Here is a 16055-nt window from a genome sequence, read left to right as displayed (position 1 = left end):
TCTGTGTGAAGACCTTTCCTCGTACTTTTCCATTTCTCATCTGAAACCTATGCCCTCTAGTATTTGACATTTCCACCCTCGGAAAAAGATTCCGAATGCCGACATAACCTACGCCTCTCATAATTTTATATACTTTTATTAGGTCACCTCTCTGCCTTTGCTGCTCTAGTGAAAACAATCCAAGTTTGTCCTACTTGCCCTAATAGCTAATACACTCCAATTTAGGCAACATCCTGGTAAACGTCTTTTGCACTCTCTCCAAAGCCTCCACATGTTCCTATAGTTTGGGGACCCAAGCTACAAATATGGCACAACTAAAGTTTTATACAGCTGCAATTGACTTCCCAACTTTTATACCCAATGTCCCAACTGATGAAGACAAGCAGGCTGTATGCCTTCTTTATCATCTTACCTACGGTGTGTCATAATTAGGGAAGTTATGGACTTGGACCCCAAGATCTCTCTGCATATCAATGTTCTTAAGGGTCCTGCCATGAACTGTATACTTTCCTCTTGTATTTAACCTCCTAAAATGCATCACCTCACACTCGTCCAGATTAAAGTCCATCTACCATCTCTCCTCCAACTGTCTTGGACGATCTGTTTCCTTTGACAAACTTCCTCGCTATCCATTACTCCAATTTTCCTGTTGTCTGCAGAATGAATAATGACCACCTATATTTTCATTCAAGTCATTTGTAAAAATTACAAACAATAGAGGATCCAGCACCAATCCTTACCAGTCATCACAGACCTCCAGTCAGAAAGAACACCCTTCCACAACTGCTTCTTTATGTATACAAAATTAGCTTGGTCAATTTCCAAGGGACTTAATCTTCTGGTTCAGCCTATCGTGAGGCTGAAAGAGGAAGGGAGGGGATGGCTGGGGCCTTGACAGAGATGTTTGTCTCCTCTTTCGCCACAGACATGGTCCCAAAAGACTGCAGAATCGCCAATGTTATTCCTTTGTTTCCTTTGAAATGTTTACTCTGCTTTCGTTCCACGTATGCTGCCAGCCATGCTGAATTTTTACAGCAATTTCTGTTTTTGCTTTAGTAAAACCCATGTAGGTAACATCTATTGGTCTACCCTCATCAATCACACTGGCCACTTCCTTAAAAGTGAGTCTTGACCTTCCCTGCATTCAGCCACGCTGAATATCCCTAATAACTCCATTATTTTTCAAATGCACATAAATCCTGTTGCTAACAATCTTCTCCAATAATTCCCTATCACTGATGTAAAGCTCATGAGCTTATCATTTACTGTATTATTCCTGTTGCCTTTCTTAAACAAAAGAACAACAGTGGAGTGTCCTGCATCACACTCCTGAATTATGCCTTGTACATGCTGGATAAGTTTTGGGGAGTCAGTAGATAAGTTGCTTGCTGCAGAATTCCTAGCCTCTGACTTTCTAAGTGTTACTTACTACTTCTCAGCTTAAGAGTGAGGTACTGGAAAAGCACCGCAGGTCAGGCAGCATCCGAGGAGCAGGAGAATCAATGTTTCAGGTAGGGCTTATGCCCAAAACGTCTATTCTCCTGCTCCTCAGATGCTGCCTGATCTGTTGTGCTTTTCCAGCACCACACTCTCGCCTCTGATCACCAGCATCTGCAGTCCTCACTTTCTCCTTCTCAGCTCAAGCCTAGATATTGCTCAGATCTTGTTGCATTTTGAACATGAACTACTTCAATTTCGATCAGAGCGGTGCTGGAAAAGCACAGCAGGTCAGGCAGCATCTGAGGAGCAGGAAAATCACCGTTTCGGGCAAAAGGAATAGAGGCAGGAAGCCTCCAGGGTGGAGAGATAATGAACTTCTTCAATACCTATGGAGTCACAAAGGGTGCTGAATGTTGCACAATCAATCATCAGCGAACATCTCCACTCTGACCTTATGATGGAGGGAAGGTCATTGATGAAGCAGATAAAGATAGTTGGGTCTCGGGCACTACCTGAGGAACTACTGCAGAGATGTTCTGGAGCGGAGATGACTGACCTCCAGCAACCACAAGCATTTTACTTTGTGCATGGATTGACTCCAACCAATGGAGAGAGCCTTTCCCCTGATTCCAATTAACTCTAGTTTTGCCAGGGATTCATGAAGCTACACTTGGTCAGGTGTTGGCTTGATGACAAGGGCTGTCATTGTCAGTTTCCCTCTGGAATTCAGCTTCTTTGTTCACGTTTCAACGAGGACTGTAAAAAGGTCAGGAGCTGAGTAACTGTAGCAGAACCCAAACTAGGTGTCACTGAGCAGGTTCTGCTTGACAGCACTGTTGATGACACCCTTCCATTAGATTAAATTAGATTATTTACAGTGTGGAAACAGACCCTTCAGCCCAACAAGTCCACACCGACCCGCCGAAGCGCAACCCACCCAGACCCATTCCCCTACATTTACCCCTTCACCTAACACTACGGGCAATTTAGCATGGCCAATTCACCTGACCTGCACATTTTTTGGACTGTGGGAGGAAACCAGAGCACCCGGAGGAAACCCACGCAGACACGGGGAGAACGTGCAAACTCCACACAGTCAGTCGGCTGAGTCAGGAATTGAACCCGGGTCTCTAGCGCTGTGAGGCTGCAGTGCTAACCACTGTGTCACCGTGCTGCCCATTACTTTGCTGATAATTGAGAGTAGACTGAAGGTGCAATGATAACAACTTGTCTCTCAATGTTGGCAAAACTAAAGAACTGATCATCAACTTTAGGAAGAAAGAAGAACACACCCCATCGACATCAATGGAGTGCAGGTTGAGGATTAAGAGCTTCAAATTCTTAGGAGTAATGAGAAACAACCACATGTTCTGGACTTCCCATATCGATAAGATGGTCAAAAAGTCACTACAACACCTCTCCTTCTTCAGGCAGCTTAGGAAATTTGCATGTCCATAAGGACTCTCACCAACTTTTACAGATGTACCATAGAAAGCACACTGTCCGGGTACATAATGGCCTGGTACAGCAATTGCTCTACCCAGGACTGTAAGACTGTAAGAAGGTTGTGTGCACAACCTAGATCATCACGGAAGACAACCTGCCATCCATGCACTCCATTTCGACCATCTCATTGCTGCTGAAAGACTACCAACATTGCCAAAGACCCATCCCAGCCTGGTAATGCTCTCCTCTAACCTCTTGTCATCAAGCAGTATATACAGAAGCTTGAGCACATGCACAAGCTTCTTCCCTAGCATTATTAGACTGATGAATGGACTCTCTAACTTCAAATAATGTTGATCTTGCCTCCCATATGTCATAAAAATCAAAGATTTATATAGCATGGACACAAGCCCTTTGGCTCAAACTGGTCCATGGTGCCCACTCAGCAGTTTCAGTTGTTTGCATTTGGTCCATATCCCTCTAAACCCTTCCCATCTATGTACCTGTCCAATTTTTTTTTCTAAATGTTGTTATTGCACTTGCCTCAACTACTTTCTACTGAAGGGCTTATGCCCGAAATGTCAATTCTCCTGCTCCTCAGACACTGCCTTACGGACTGTGCTTTTCCAGCACCACATTCTCAACTCATCAACCACCTTCCTTGTCAGCCCATTCCATATACATACCACTCTCTACGTGAAGACACTGCCCCTCAGGTCTTTCTTAAATCTTTCCCCTCTCCCTTTAAACCTACGCCCTCTAGTTTTCAAATCTACATCCCTGGAAAAAAGACTATTTGTAGTCATCCTATCTATACCCCACATGATTTTATACACCTCAATAAGGTCATCCCTCATTCCGCTACATTCTAAGGAATAAATTCCTATCCTGCCCAACCTCTCCCTATAATTCAGACCTACTGGGTGGCATGGTGGCACAGTGGTTAGCACTGCTGCCTCACAGCACCAGAGACCCGGGTTCAACTCCTGCCTCAGGCAACCGTCTGCGTGGAATTTACACATTCTCCCCGTGTCTGCATGGGTTTCCTCCAGGTGCTCCAGTTTCCTCCCACAGTGTACAGGTTAGGTGAATTGGCCATGCTAAACTGCCCCAGTTGTTAAGTGAGGGGGTAAACGTAGATGAATGGGTCTGGGCGGGTTGCTCTTTAGGAGGGTCGGTGTGGACTTGTTGGGCCGAAGGGCCTGTTTCCACACTGTAAGTAATCTAATCTACTAGTCCTGGCAACATGCTCGTAAAGCTTCTTTGTACTCTTTCCAGTTTAACTATGTCTTTCCTAAAACTGTACACAAGTGCGGCCTCACCAAAAACTTACACAACTGCAACATAACATCCCAACTCCTATACTCAGTGTCTTGACTGATGAAGACCAGCATGCTAAATTCTTCACCACCCTGTCTACCTGTGACGCCACTTTCAAATAACTATGTACAGCGGAACCTCAATTATCCAAATTGGGCAGGCAGCATTTTGTTCGGATAATCGAGGTTTCTCTGTACTCCTAGATCCCTCTGTTCCGCTACACTCCTCAGGATCTTACATTCTGTGCAGTGTAACCTGTACACCTCACTCTATCCAAGTTTTCTCACCAATGATCTGTATGTCTTTGCTCACTGCCTGTATTGCTCACACAAAAAAAGGCTTTTTGCTGTCCTTAGGTGTGCATCACAATAAATCTAACCAATCAATCAGCTTTGTTGGATTTGTCAGGCTTTTTGTGTACAGCGTCTGAGCAATTTTTCTCATTGTTGGGTAGATGCCAGTTTTCTAACTATACTGGAAGAGTTTGGTTCGTGAGCAGCAGGTTCTGCAGCACAAGTCTTCAGTACTATTGCGAGAATGTTGTCAAAGTCCATAGCTGTTCAGTAATCACAGAAACATAGGAAATAGGTGCTGGAGTAGACCTTCGAGCCTGCATCACCATTCAATTCGATCATGGCTGATCATTCAATCTCAGTATCCCATTCCTGCCCTCTCCCCACACCCTTTGATCCTTTTAACCGCAAGGGCCACATCCAACTCTCTCTTGAATATATCTAATGAACTGGCCCCAACAGTTTCCTGTGGGGCAGAATTCCAACTCTGAGTGAAGAAATTCTTCCTCATCTCAGTCCTGAATGGTTTACTCCATATTCTTAGACTTCCCCAACATTAGAAACATTCCTCCCACATCTAGCTTGTCCAGTCCCATCAGAATTTTATGTTTCTATGAGATCCCCCTCACTCTTCTAAATTCCAGCAAATACAAGCCTAATTGATCCAGTCTTTCCTCAAAACCATTTGGATACAGAACTGGCTCGAAGGTAGAAGGCAGAGGGTGGTGATGGAGGGTTGCTTTTCAGACTGGAGGCCTGTGACCAGTGGAGTGTCACAAGGATCGGTGCTGGGTCCTCTACTTTTCATCATTTATATAAAATAATTTGGATGTGAACATAGGAAGTATAGTTAGCTACTTTGCAGATGACACCAAAATTGGAGGTGTAGTGGACAGAGAAGAGGGTTACCTCAGATTACAATGGGATCTTAATCAGATGGACCAATAGGCTGAGGAGATAGGGTTTTAATTTAGATAAATTTGAGGCGCTGCATTTTGGAAAAGCACATCAGAGCAGGCCTTATACACTTAATGGTCCTAAGGAAGGTTGCTGAACAAAGAGTCCTTGGAGTGCAGGTTCATAGTTCTTTGAGAGTAGAGTCGCAGGTAGATAGGATAGTGAAGTAGGGATTTGGTATGCTTTCCTTTATTGGTCAGAGGATTGACTATAGGAGTTGGGAGGTCATGTTGAAGCTGTATATGACCATTGGTTAGACCACTTTTGGAATATTGCATGCAATTCTGGTCTCCTTCCTATCGGAAGGATATTGTGACACTTGAAAGGATTCAGAAAAGATTTACAAGGATGTCACCAGGGTTGGAGGATTTGAGCTTATGGAGAGGCTGAATAGAGTTTGGGACTGTTTTCCCTGGAGCGTCAGAGGCTGAGGGGTGACCTTATAGAGGTTTATAAAATCATGACGGCCATGGATAGGGTAAATAAACAAAGTATTTTTCCTGGGGTGGGGGAGTCCAGAACCAGAGGGGATAGATTTAGGGTGGGAGGGGAAAGACATAAAAGGGACCAAAGGGGAAATGTTTTCACACAGAGGGTGATGCATGTATGGAATAAATTGCCAGAGGAAGTAGAGGAAGCTGGTGCAATTGCAGCATTTAAAAGGCACCTGGCTGCGTATATAAATAGGAAGGGTTTAGAGGGATATGGGCCAAGTGTTTGCGAATGGGATTAAATTACATTAGGATATCTGGTCAGCATGACGAGTTGGACTGAAGAGTCTGTTTTCACGCAGTACATCTCCATGGCTCTGTGACTATATGTCAGTCATGTCATCTCAGGAATCAGTCTTCGCTGGACTGCCTCCATAATGTCCTTCCTCGATTTGGAGACCAAAATTGCATACAATAATCAAGGTGTGGCCTCACCAAGGCGCTGTATAACCACAGCAAGGCATCCTTACTCTGATACTTGTCTTGCAGGAGAGCATGCATTAGCTTTCCTCACTGCCTGCTGCAGCCGCACGCCAACCTTCAGCAACTATCACACCCTGACACCTAGGTCTTGTTGCACCTCACCTTTTCGTAAACCGACACCATTAACCAATAATCTGCCATCCTGTTTTTGTGACCAAAGTGGAGAATCTCACATTTATCCACATTATATTGCATTTGCTGACTATTTGCCTACTCATCCAGTCTGTCCAAATCACCCCGCATCCTCTTAGTATCCTCCTCATCGTGCACACTGCCACCCAACTTAGTGTCATCTGCAAATTTGGAGGTATGGCATTGAATTATTTTATCCAAATCGTCAATGTATATTGTGAACAGCTGAGGTCCCAGATCTGGACACTGCATTCACCCCACTCTGAAAAGGACTAGTTTATTCAAACTCTCAGCTTCCCACCTGTATCCAGTTTCTCCTATCGTTTCTTGATGTCATGTGAAGTGAATTGAATTGGCTGAAGACTGGGATCTGTGATGTTGGGGACTATTGCAGGAGGTTGGGATGGATCATCCATGAGGCACACCTGGCTGAAGATTGCTGTGAATGCTTTCACCTTATCTTTTGCACTGTACTGGACTCTTCCATCATTGAGGATGAAGGTATTCATGGAGAATTTTCCTCCAGTGAGTTGTTTAATTATCAACCACCACTGGATGCGGCATGACAGCAAAACTTAGATTTGATGCACTAGTTGTGGGATCTCTTCGCTCTATAACTTGCTGCTTATGTGGTTTGGTATACAAGTAGTCTTGGCTGGTGGCTTCACCAGGTTGACACCTCATCTTCAGGTATGCCTGAAATGCTGCTCCTGGCATGTCCTTCTATTCTCTCCATTTAACCAGGGTTGATCCCTTAATTTGATGGTAATGGTTGAGCGGGAGATATGCCAGGCCATGAGGTTGTAGATTGTGCCGCCATACAATTCTGGCCTACTATATCTGATGGGTGCCTCGTCTGGAGTTGTTAGAGGTGTTTGATGTCTGTCCCATTTAGCACGGCGATGGTGCCACACAACACGATGCGTTGTCAATTCTCAATGTGAAGGTGAGACTTTGTCTCCACAAGGACTGTGCAGTGGTCACTTTTAACAAAACTGTCATGGACAGATGCATCTGTAAACAGCAGACTGGTTAGGATGAGGTCAAGGGTGTTTTTATCTCTTGCTGGTTTGCACAATACTGCTGCAGACCCAGTCTAGTAGCTCCGTCCATAAGGATCAGACCAGCTCCATCAGTAGTGCTGCTGCTGAACCACTATTGGAGGTCGACAGTGAAATCCAGAATATATTTTGCACCATTACCAGACTCAGTGCTTCCTCCAAGTATTGTTTAACATGGATGAGTATTGACTCATCAGCTGAGAGAGGATGGTATGTGATAACCAGGAGGAGATTTCTTTGTCCATGTTTAATCTGAAGCCATGATACTTCATGGATTTAGGAGTCAATGTTGAAGACTCTCAGGGCAAATTTCTCCTGACAGACTACTGCTGCTGGGTCTGTACTGCCAATTATACAGGACCTACCACAGAATGGTGATTAGTGATTCCATGAACATATCAGGCTGTTGCTTTCCTAATTTGGCACAGCCCCGAGATGTTAGCAAGGAAGACTTTGCAGAATCAACAGGGCTATTTCTGCAGTTGTCTTCTCCAGTGCCTAAGTTGATGCCAGTGGTCCATCTAGTTTTACTTATTTGTTGAGACTTCATAGTGACTAATACAACTGAGTGGCCTGCTAGGCCATTTCAGAGGACAGTTGAGAGTCAGCCACGTTGCTCTGGGTCCAGAGTCATATGTAGGCCAGACCAGGTGAGAATGGCAGATCTCCTTCCCTGAAGGACATTGATGCAGAATGTCTGTGTGATGTGTATGGAGAGTGTGCAAGTCACTTTGTTGGACAGGGTGCGTGGGATGTATGGAGGGTTGTTTGTGGGGGTTATGTATGTGTTGGTGTGTCTGTGTGCATGTGTGTGTGGGAAGCTTGTGCAATGCATGTGGCATGTTTGAGGATTTTATGAGTGGGTTGTAGTTATGAGAGGTGTAAGTCTGGGATGCATGTGTGTAAGAGGCTTTGGGGTGTCTGTGTGACTGGGTATATTATTGTACATCTGTGAGAGGGGTATGATGTGTGTGGGTTGTGCGTGTATGGGGATGTATGTGTGGTGGGTGTGTGTGTGTGTGTCTGGGTGCATGTGTGCCGTGTTGTGGTTTGTGTGCCATGTGTATGTGCAGTGGGTACATATGCATGGGGTTTGTGTGTGTTGGGGGTGTATGCATGTGGGGTGTGTGCATGTCTGCGTATTTGAGCATGTGTAAGTGAGTCTGAGTGCATGTCAATTCTCCAGAGTATTAATTATTATTTTTATTCCAGAATCTGTGGACTGATCCACCTATTTTTTGTCTGAAGTTCTGATGATGTATTTATGCGAGATGAACGACACTAAGTGAACACCTCCAAAATATCACTGTTTACAGTCAGCACACTGATTCCAGAGCTTGGAGTTTATGTTTCAGCAGCTCAGTCATTGCCAAGCATTAAAAACTGTAAGAGCATCACAGCAGTGCTTGCATTGGCAGCTGTATTAATCCAGAGTTAGCATTTCCAGGACAACCCGTAATAAATTGCAAGACCACTGTGCAATCACCGAGGGATGACCACACTATTCAGATAATATTACCTTTTGAACTTCACATAATCGTCGAATGCCATGTGTTGATCCTTGTTGCTGGGTGCATGAGTTCTGCTGCCCTTCTTTTTCCTGTGACCCTTCCTGTGGGATTGGGGTAATAATGCAGTTAAATGAAAAAAAATTAAGAAGTCATTATTTAAAATGAAGTTTGACCAAAATTGATGTTTCAAATGGAGGCACCCCTTCCCCAGCATTTTAGGCAGTCAGGTTCAATGGTCAATCTTTCACAAACATTAGTCAATACAATGTGGGAGTTTTTAGACAGAGAGACAGACTGAAGTAACCACATCTGCATTTGGTTGTCTGCTCTCATTAAGCAAAAATAAGAGTTGGACACATTGTGATGCATAACAAGAAGTGGTGTACAAATTACACAATCATACCTACTGGAGAGATACAGGTTCAAATGGGTTGGTGCAGGCAATCATGTACCCATTGAGGGAAACGGAGTGAGGGGCAAGGTAGAGAATGATGTCCTGGTTTCTCTGATAGTATTAATCAGCATTCTACCTTGTGTATAAGTCTGTCTTGAGGACAGCCACATGGGGAATAGGGTATATTGGCACAGGAGACTGTCCAAAAGTGTGGCAGTGGAGAAGAGAGCAGAATACTGAACTACCCAGACATCAACTGGGATATCGCAAGAGTATGAATATAGAATGAAATGGTTTGAGAATTTGAGAATTTTGGAGAATTTGACCACAAAGAGGCAAAAGGTTTTTAAGTTTAGAAAGGCATCACATGTTGGCCCAGTTTTGGTGGGCCAAAGGGCCTGTTCGGTAATGTTCTTCCAATCTCCGTGTATTAAGTGGACAATAGGTGAAGAAAGTACAGATGAAATTGGATACAGGAAACCACAAAGCTTTAGCATGAGGAAAATCTGTAAATTTGTATTGATTATGTAAATTACACGATTGTATTCCTTTAATGGAACATACCCTCTACATTAAAGAAGATATTCTTGACATCAAAGGGTAGAAACTTAGAAAACAAAATTTGTGTTAAAATTACATAGCATGTTTGCTCATTGTCTTCTAAAATATTAAAATTTTTAGTAAAGGTCACAGGGATAAGGGACAATGAGGATAATAAGCTCACAAAAGAGGTAAATGATAGATGTGAGAATGACATTGTTACAGTTAATATTTAAGTCTGGCTTTAGCAAGACATGTCAATGCAGATAGTGATTGTTAAAGGAATAAAGAAAAATGTTTGTTTTACGTTTTACAGATCTGGCAAGCAGATTTTGTCGGACATCAAAAGTAAAAGGAAAAACAATAAGAATATAATTGTGGCTGTGATAATCGAAAAGTGGATGGAACCACCAGCTAAGTTTCTTACTGAAAATAGGGGGTGTTTGAGAGTGATGAATTTAGTGCTCTCTGTGTGTGAGTATGAATAGAATAATTATGGATCTGGCAGCAGAAAGTCCTTTTAGCTGTTGGAGTAATGCAGTAACATGGTACATAAGATTTTGACAGACCAGCCAAACTGTAAATTAATGTCTGCACTTGTGTGGACTGCATATTCTTTGAATTTGTTGCAATCAAATTGTTCAGGTGCACTCTTCAAGATTGTTTCGTATGGATTACAAATTTACAGATTCTGAAGGGTTATAGAAAATAGTGAGAAGCCAGGCAGTTCTTATACCCTAATGTTCACAGCAATGAAGATGAAACTGCTGCAATTGAGTTTGTCTAATAATGGACAGATCAGTTCTGATGCTTAATAAGGTCAACACAGCGACTCAGTGGTTAGCACTTGCTGCCTTAAAGTGGCAGGGACCAAGGCTTGATTTTGCTCTGGGATGATTGCTTGTGAGGAGTTTGCACATTCTCTATATGTGTGCAGGGCTTCCTCCTGGGACTCTGGTTTTCTCCCACAGTCCAAAGGTTGTGCTAAATTGCCCCTTGGTGTAAAGGCTGGGTGGATTAGCTTGTAGAAATGCAGGGTTACAGGGTCGAGAACAAAGAACATCACAGCACAGGAGCAGACCCTTCACAGCCTTCCACACCTGCGCCTATCCATATCCCCTATTTAAATATGCTGCCTATCTTTATCTTCTAAGGAACTATATCCCTTTGCTCCCTGCCCATTTCATGCATCTGTCCATATACATCTTAAATGACACTATCGTTCCTGTCCCAACCACCTCCGCTGGTCCCCTTTGCGTAAAGAACTTTTCACGTATATCTCCCCTAAATCTGTCCCTCTCATTTTGAACACTTTGGGAAAATGTTTCTTGCTATCCATCCTGTCTACACCTCTCATGATTTTGGAGGCCTCAATCAGGTCCCCCCTCAAACTCCTTTCCAATGAAAATAATCCTAATTTACTCAACCTTTCCTCATAGCTGGCACCCTCCATACCAGACAATATCCTGGTGAACTTTCTCTGCACCCTCTCCAAAGCATCCACATCCTTTTGGTAATGTGGCAACCAAAACTGTATGCAGTATTCCAAATGTGGCTGAACCAAAGTCTTATATATGACTGCCAACTTTCATACTCAATACCCTGTCCAATCAAGGAAAGCATGCCGTATGCCTTCTTGACCACTCTACCGATCTGCACTGCCACCTTCAGGTAACAATGAATCTGAACTCCCAGATCCTTCTGGCAGCAATTTTCCCCAAGACCTTTGCATTTACTGTACAGTTCATTCTGGAATTGCATCTTCCAAAATGCATCACCTCGTATTTGTCCAGATTGAACTCCATCCGTTATTTCTTTGCCCAACTCTCCAATCGATCTATATTCTGCTGTATTCTCTGATAGTCCCCTTCACCATCTGCTACTCCACCAATCTGCAAACTTGCTAATGAGGCAACCTACACCTTCCTCCAAATCATTTATGTATATCACAAACAACAGTGCTCTTAGCACGGATCCCTGTGGGACATCACTGGTCACAGTTCTCCATTTTGAGAAACTTGTCTCCTGTTGTCCAACCAGTTCTGTATCCATCTAGATAGAACACCCTGGACCCCACCTTCACCTTCTTCATCAGTCTACCATGGGAACTTTATCAAATGCCTTGCTAAAGTCCATGTATATGACAGCTACATCCCTTCCATCAACAATCAACTTTGTCACCTCTTCAAAGAATTCTATTAGGTTTGTAAGACATGACTTTCTCTGCACAAAACCATGCTGTCTAGCACTGATAAGCCCATTTTCTTCCAAATGGGTACATACCTTAGTATCGTCTCCAGTATATGTGTATATGGCTTAAATGATGCCTCAAATGTTTGGTACTTTTCAGTAAGGTCTGTCTTACTAAAATCGAGTTGTCATCAGCATGTTTTACTGGCACCATGAGGGGGACAGATTTAAAGAAATTTTAGGACGTAATTATTTTTTGTGGAGTGGGAGCATTGAATTTGGACGCATTGTCATAAATGGGTTAAAAACAGAATTCAAACTTGGAAGTCAAGCTTGTACATTTTTCAGACAGACTGGTCATGTGTCAATTTGCATCAGCAATCTTCTTTGTGAAGGTTCGATTGCTAGTCAAATTGGCCGTCACAGAAAGATACATTGGCCTCTATAACCGAGGTGGAGGAATTATGATATCCAGATGGGCAGCTGAATTGGCTGGGTATCCAAATAAGCTCAGCCAACAGTTTTAAGTATTAGAGTTGAGTACAACTATGACAAATGCTAAGGTGGAAGATGTCATTCGGGGAACTAAGACATTGAAAAAAAAATGGAGCATCGTGTTTTGCAATATCCCTCATTACCAGGAACGTGAAGCTTGTAGTCTTTAATGCTTGGAGTAGTTTGTTTGCAGGCAAAAGGACCTCTGGCAAGTGAGAGAGCTAGAGTTCAATGTCTATATGTTCCTGTGAGGGTGAAGGTTGGCAGGAATAGGGAGCCCTGGATGACAAAAGATATTGAGGCTTTGACCAGGAAAACGGAGGAATGGCTCAGCTACAGATGGGATCAAGGTAATCACTGGAGTTTATCAGGGAACACAGGAATTTACTGAAGAAGGAAATCAGGAGGGTGAAAAGGGGGCACAGGATAGCCTTGCCTGAGAAGATTAGGATGAATCCAATGAAGTACTTTAAATACATTAAAGGAAAAAGAATAACTAGAGAGAGAATAGGGCCCCTCAAGGACCAAAGTAGATATCTAAGTGTAGAACTACAGGAGATGGACCAAGTTCTCAAGAAATATTTCTCCTCTGTGTTTATCTTGGAGAAAGACATGGGTACTTGGGGAAGTTAGCGGTGGTATCTTGGGGACATTCCATATCACAGTACGAGAGGTGTTGCACGCATTAGAATGTGTGGATAAACCTTCTGGCCCTGACCAGATATATCCAAGAACACTGCAAGAGGTTAGAGACTAGAGAAGAAATTGTGGCTACACTGGCTGATATCTTTGCACCATCATTTGCCACAGGTGAGGTTGCGGAAGACTGGAGAGTAGTGAATGTTGTGCTATTATTCAAGTTGTCATCAGCACGTTGTACAGAAAGGCCTGGGAACTATAGACAAATAAACTTAACATCTATGGTGGGTAAATTACTTGAGAAGATTCTGAGATAAGATATACATAACATTTGGAAAGACATGGTTTGATTAGGACCAAGCAGCATGACTTTGAGAGTGGGAGATCAGGCCTCACAAATTTATTGGAGTTCTTTGATTAAGTGATCAGGAAGGTTGACAAGGGCTGGGCAGAAGATGTAGTCTATATGGATTTCAGTAAGGTCTTTTATAGGGTTCCACATGGTAGGCTGCTCTGGAAGGTTATATCGCATGGAAACCATGGGGAGCTGGCAAATTGTATACAAAGTTGGCTTGATGGTAGGAAGCCGAGGCTAATAGTGAAAGGATGCTTGTCAAACTGGAGGCCTGTGACGAGTGAAGTGCCTCAGGGGTCAGTGCTGGACCCATTGCTGTTTGTTGTCGAGATCAATGATTTGTATGAGAATGTACAAGACATGATTAGTAAGTTTGCTGATGATGCCAAAATAGGTGTCGTGGATAGTGAGGAAACTTATCAGAAATTGATCAGGATCTTGATCAGCTGGGAAAGTTGGCTGAGAAATAGCAAATGGAGTTTAATATAAATAAATTCAAGGCCCCCTTGCATTTTGGAAAGCTAAATCAAGGTGGGAGTTTCATGGTGAATGGTAGACTCTTAAAGAGTGCAATGGAACAGAGGGATCTTGGAGTTCAGGTTCATAGCTCTCTGAAAGTGGAGTCACAAGTAGACAGGACAGTGAAGACGGCTTTTGGCACATTGCCTTAACTGATGAAGGCCATCGAGTATAGAAGTTGGGAAGTTATTTTGCAGTTATACAGGATGTTGGTGAGGCCACACTTTACTTGGGGTATTGTGTTCATTTTTGGTCACATTACTTACTATCGGAAGGATGTTACTAAACTGGAAAGAGTGCAGAGGAAATTTACAAAGATCTGGACTCAATGATCTGAGTGATACGGAAAGGTTGGACAAGCTAGGAACTTTGTCTTTAGAGTGTAGGAGACTGAGTGGGGGGGAAATCTTATAGAGGTGCCTAAGATCATGAGAGACATGGATAGGGTGAATGCACTCAGTCTTTTTCCCCAGAGTTGTGGAAAGGAGGACTAAAAGGCATCAGTTTAAGGTTAGAGGGGAAAGAATAAAAGGCAACCTGAGGAGCAACATTTTTTTCGCAGAGGGTGGCATGCATAGGGAAAGGGCTGCCAGCAGAAGTGGTTGAGGCGGAAACATTAACATTTAAAAGGCAATTGGACAAACACATGGATAGGAAAGGATTAGAAGGATATGAGCCAAGTGCAGGGAAATGGGATTAGTATGAACAGACATTTTGGTTGGCATGGACCAGTTTGGGCCAAAGGACCTGTCTCCACACTGTAGGATTCTATGACTCGATGGTCCTTTTTATGCAGTAATCAATGGCATTGAGGTTTATGAAGTAAATGTCTCAGATAAAAGTATTGAAATAGTTTTCTTTTGGAGTAAAATCATTAACAGGGATGTGGGAATGTTTAATGTAGAACACAAACAGATCAGCCTTGATATTGCCCCATATATCTGCTCCTGTTCAGCGTGCACTCCGGCTATTCACAATATAAGTTATTATAGTGTTAATTTACTTTCCTGGTAGCCCCCGGACCTTACTCTCACCGCTGTCAGTGCTGCTGCAAAAATGGAGACCACTAATCCCATGAGTTAAGTTTTTAAAGGATTAATTTACCTACCTGGCAGTCCCCTGGTCATCACTCGCACCACTCCTGCTGCTCTGCAAATATGGAGATTTCTGATTCCACAAGGTAAGTTTTTAAAAGGATTAATTTACTTTCCTGGCATCCGCCTAGTCCTCCCTCTCACTGCTCCTTTTCCTGCTGCAAAAATGGACGCCACTGATCCCACAAGATAAGGTATTAAAGGATTAATTTACCTTCCCGGCATACCCCAGTCCTCGCTCTCATCTCTCCTACTGCTGCAAAAATGGAGGGATGGGAGGTATGGGATGCAGGGAAATTCTGGATATATAATTGACTAGTCGAACGAAGACAGCAAATGGTAGTGGATGGAAAGTATTCCAACTGGAGGTCAGTAACCAGTGGTGTCCCGCAGGGATCTGTTCTTGGGTCTCTGCTTTTTGTAGTTTTTATAAACAACTTGGATGCAGAAGTGGAAGGGTGTGTTAGTACGTTTGCCGATGACACAAAGGTCAGTAGTGTTGTATATTGTGTTGAGGGCAGTTGCAGGCTACAAGACATTGACAGGATGCAGAGCTGAGCTGAGAAGTGGCTGATGAAGTTCAACCTGGAAGAATGTGAAGTGATTCATTTTGGAAGGTTGAATTTGAATGACAGGGTTAAAGACAGGAAGCTTGGCAATGTGGAGGAACAGCAGGATCTTGGGGTCCATCTAGA

At 43.3% G+C, this 16055-nt stretch overlaps 1 protein-coding gene across 1 annotated transcript in view; it reads right to left on the bottom strand.

Annotated features, from left to right (window-relative positions):
* Positions 1-16055, bottom strand: part of LOC140483458 (uncharacterized) — a 56564-nt gene that overhangs the window by 1551 nt on the left and 38958 nt on the right. The window contains exon 6 of the mRNA XM_072581658.1: positions 9143-9235. Within this exon, the coding sequence (XP_072437759.1) occupies positions 9143-9235 (93 nt within the window). The remainder of the gene's footprint in view (positions 1-9142; positions 9236-16055) is intronic.

Source organism: Chiloscyllium punctatum, chromosome 12 (assembly GCF_047496795.1).
Source record: "Chiloscyllium punctatum isolate Juve2018m chromosome 12, sChiPun1.3, whole genome shotgun sequence".
Lineage (NCBI taxonomy): Eukaryota > Metazoa > Chordata > Chondrichthyes > Orectolobiformes > Hemiscylliidae > Chiloscyllium > Chiloscyllium punctatum.
This window is presented reverse-complemented; position numbering and strand designations above follow the sequence as displayed.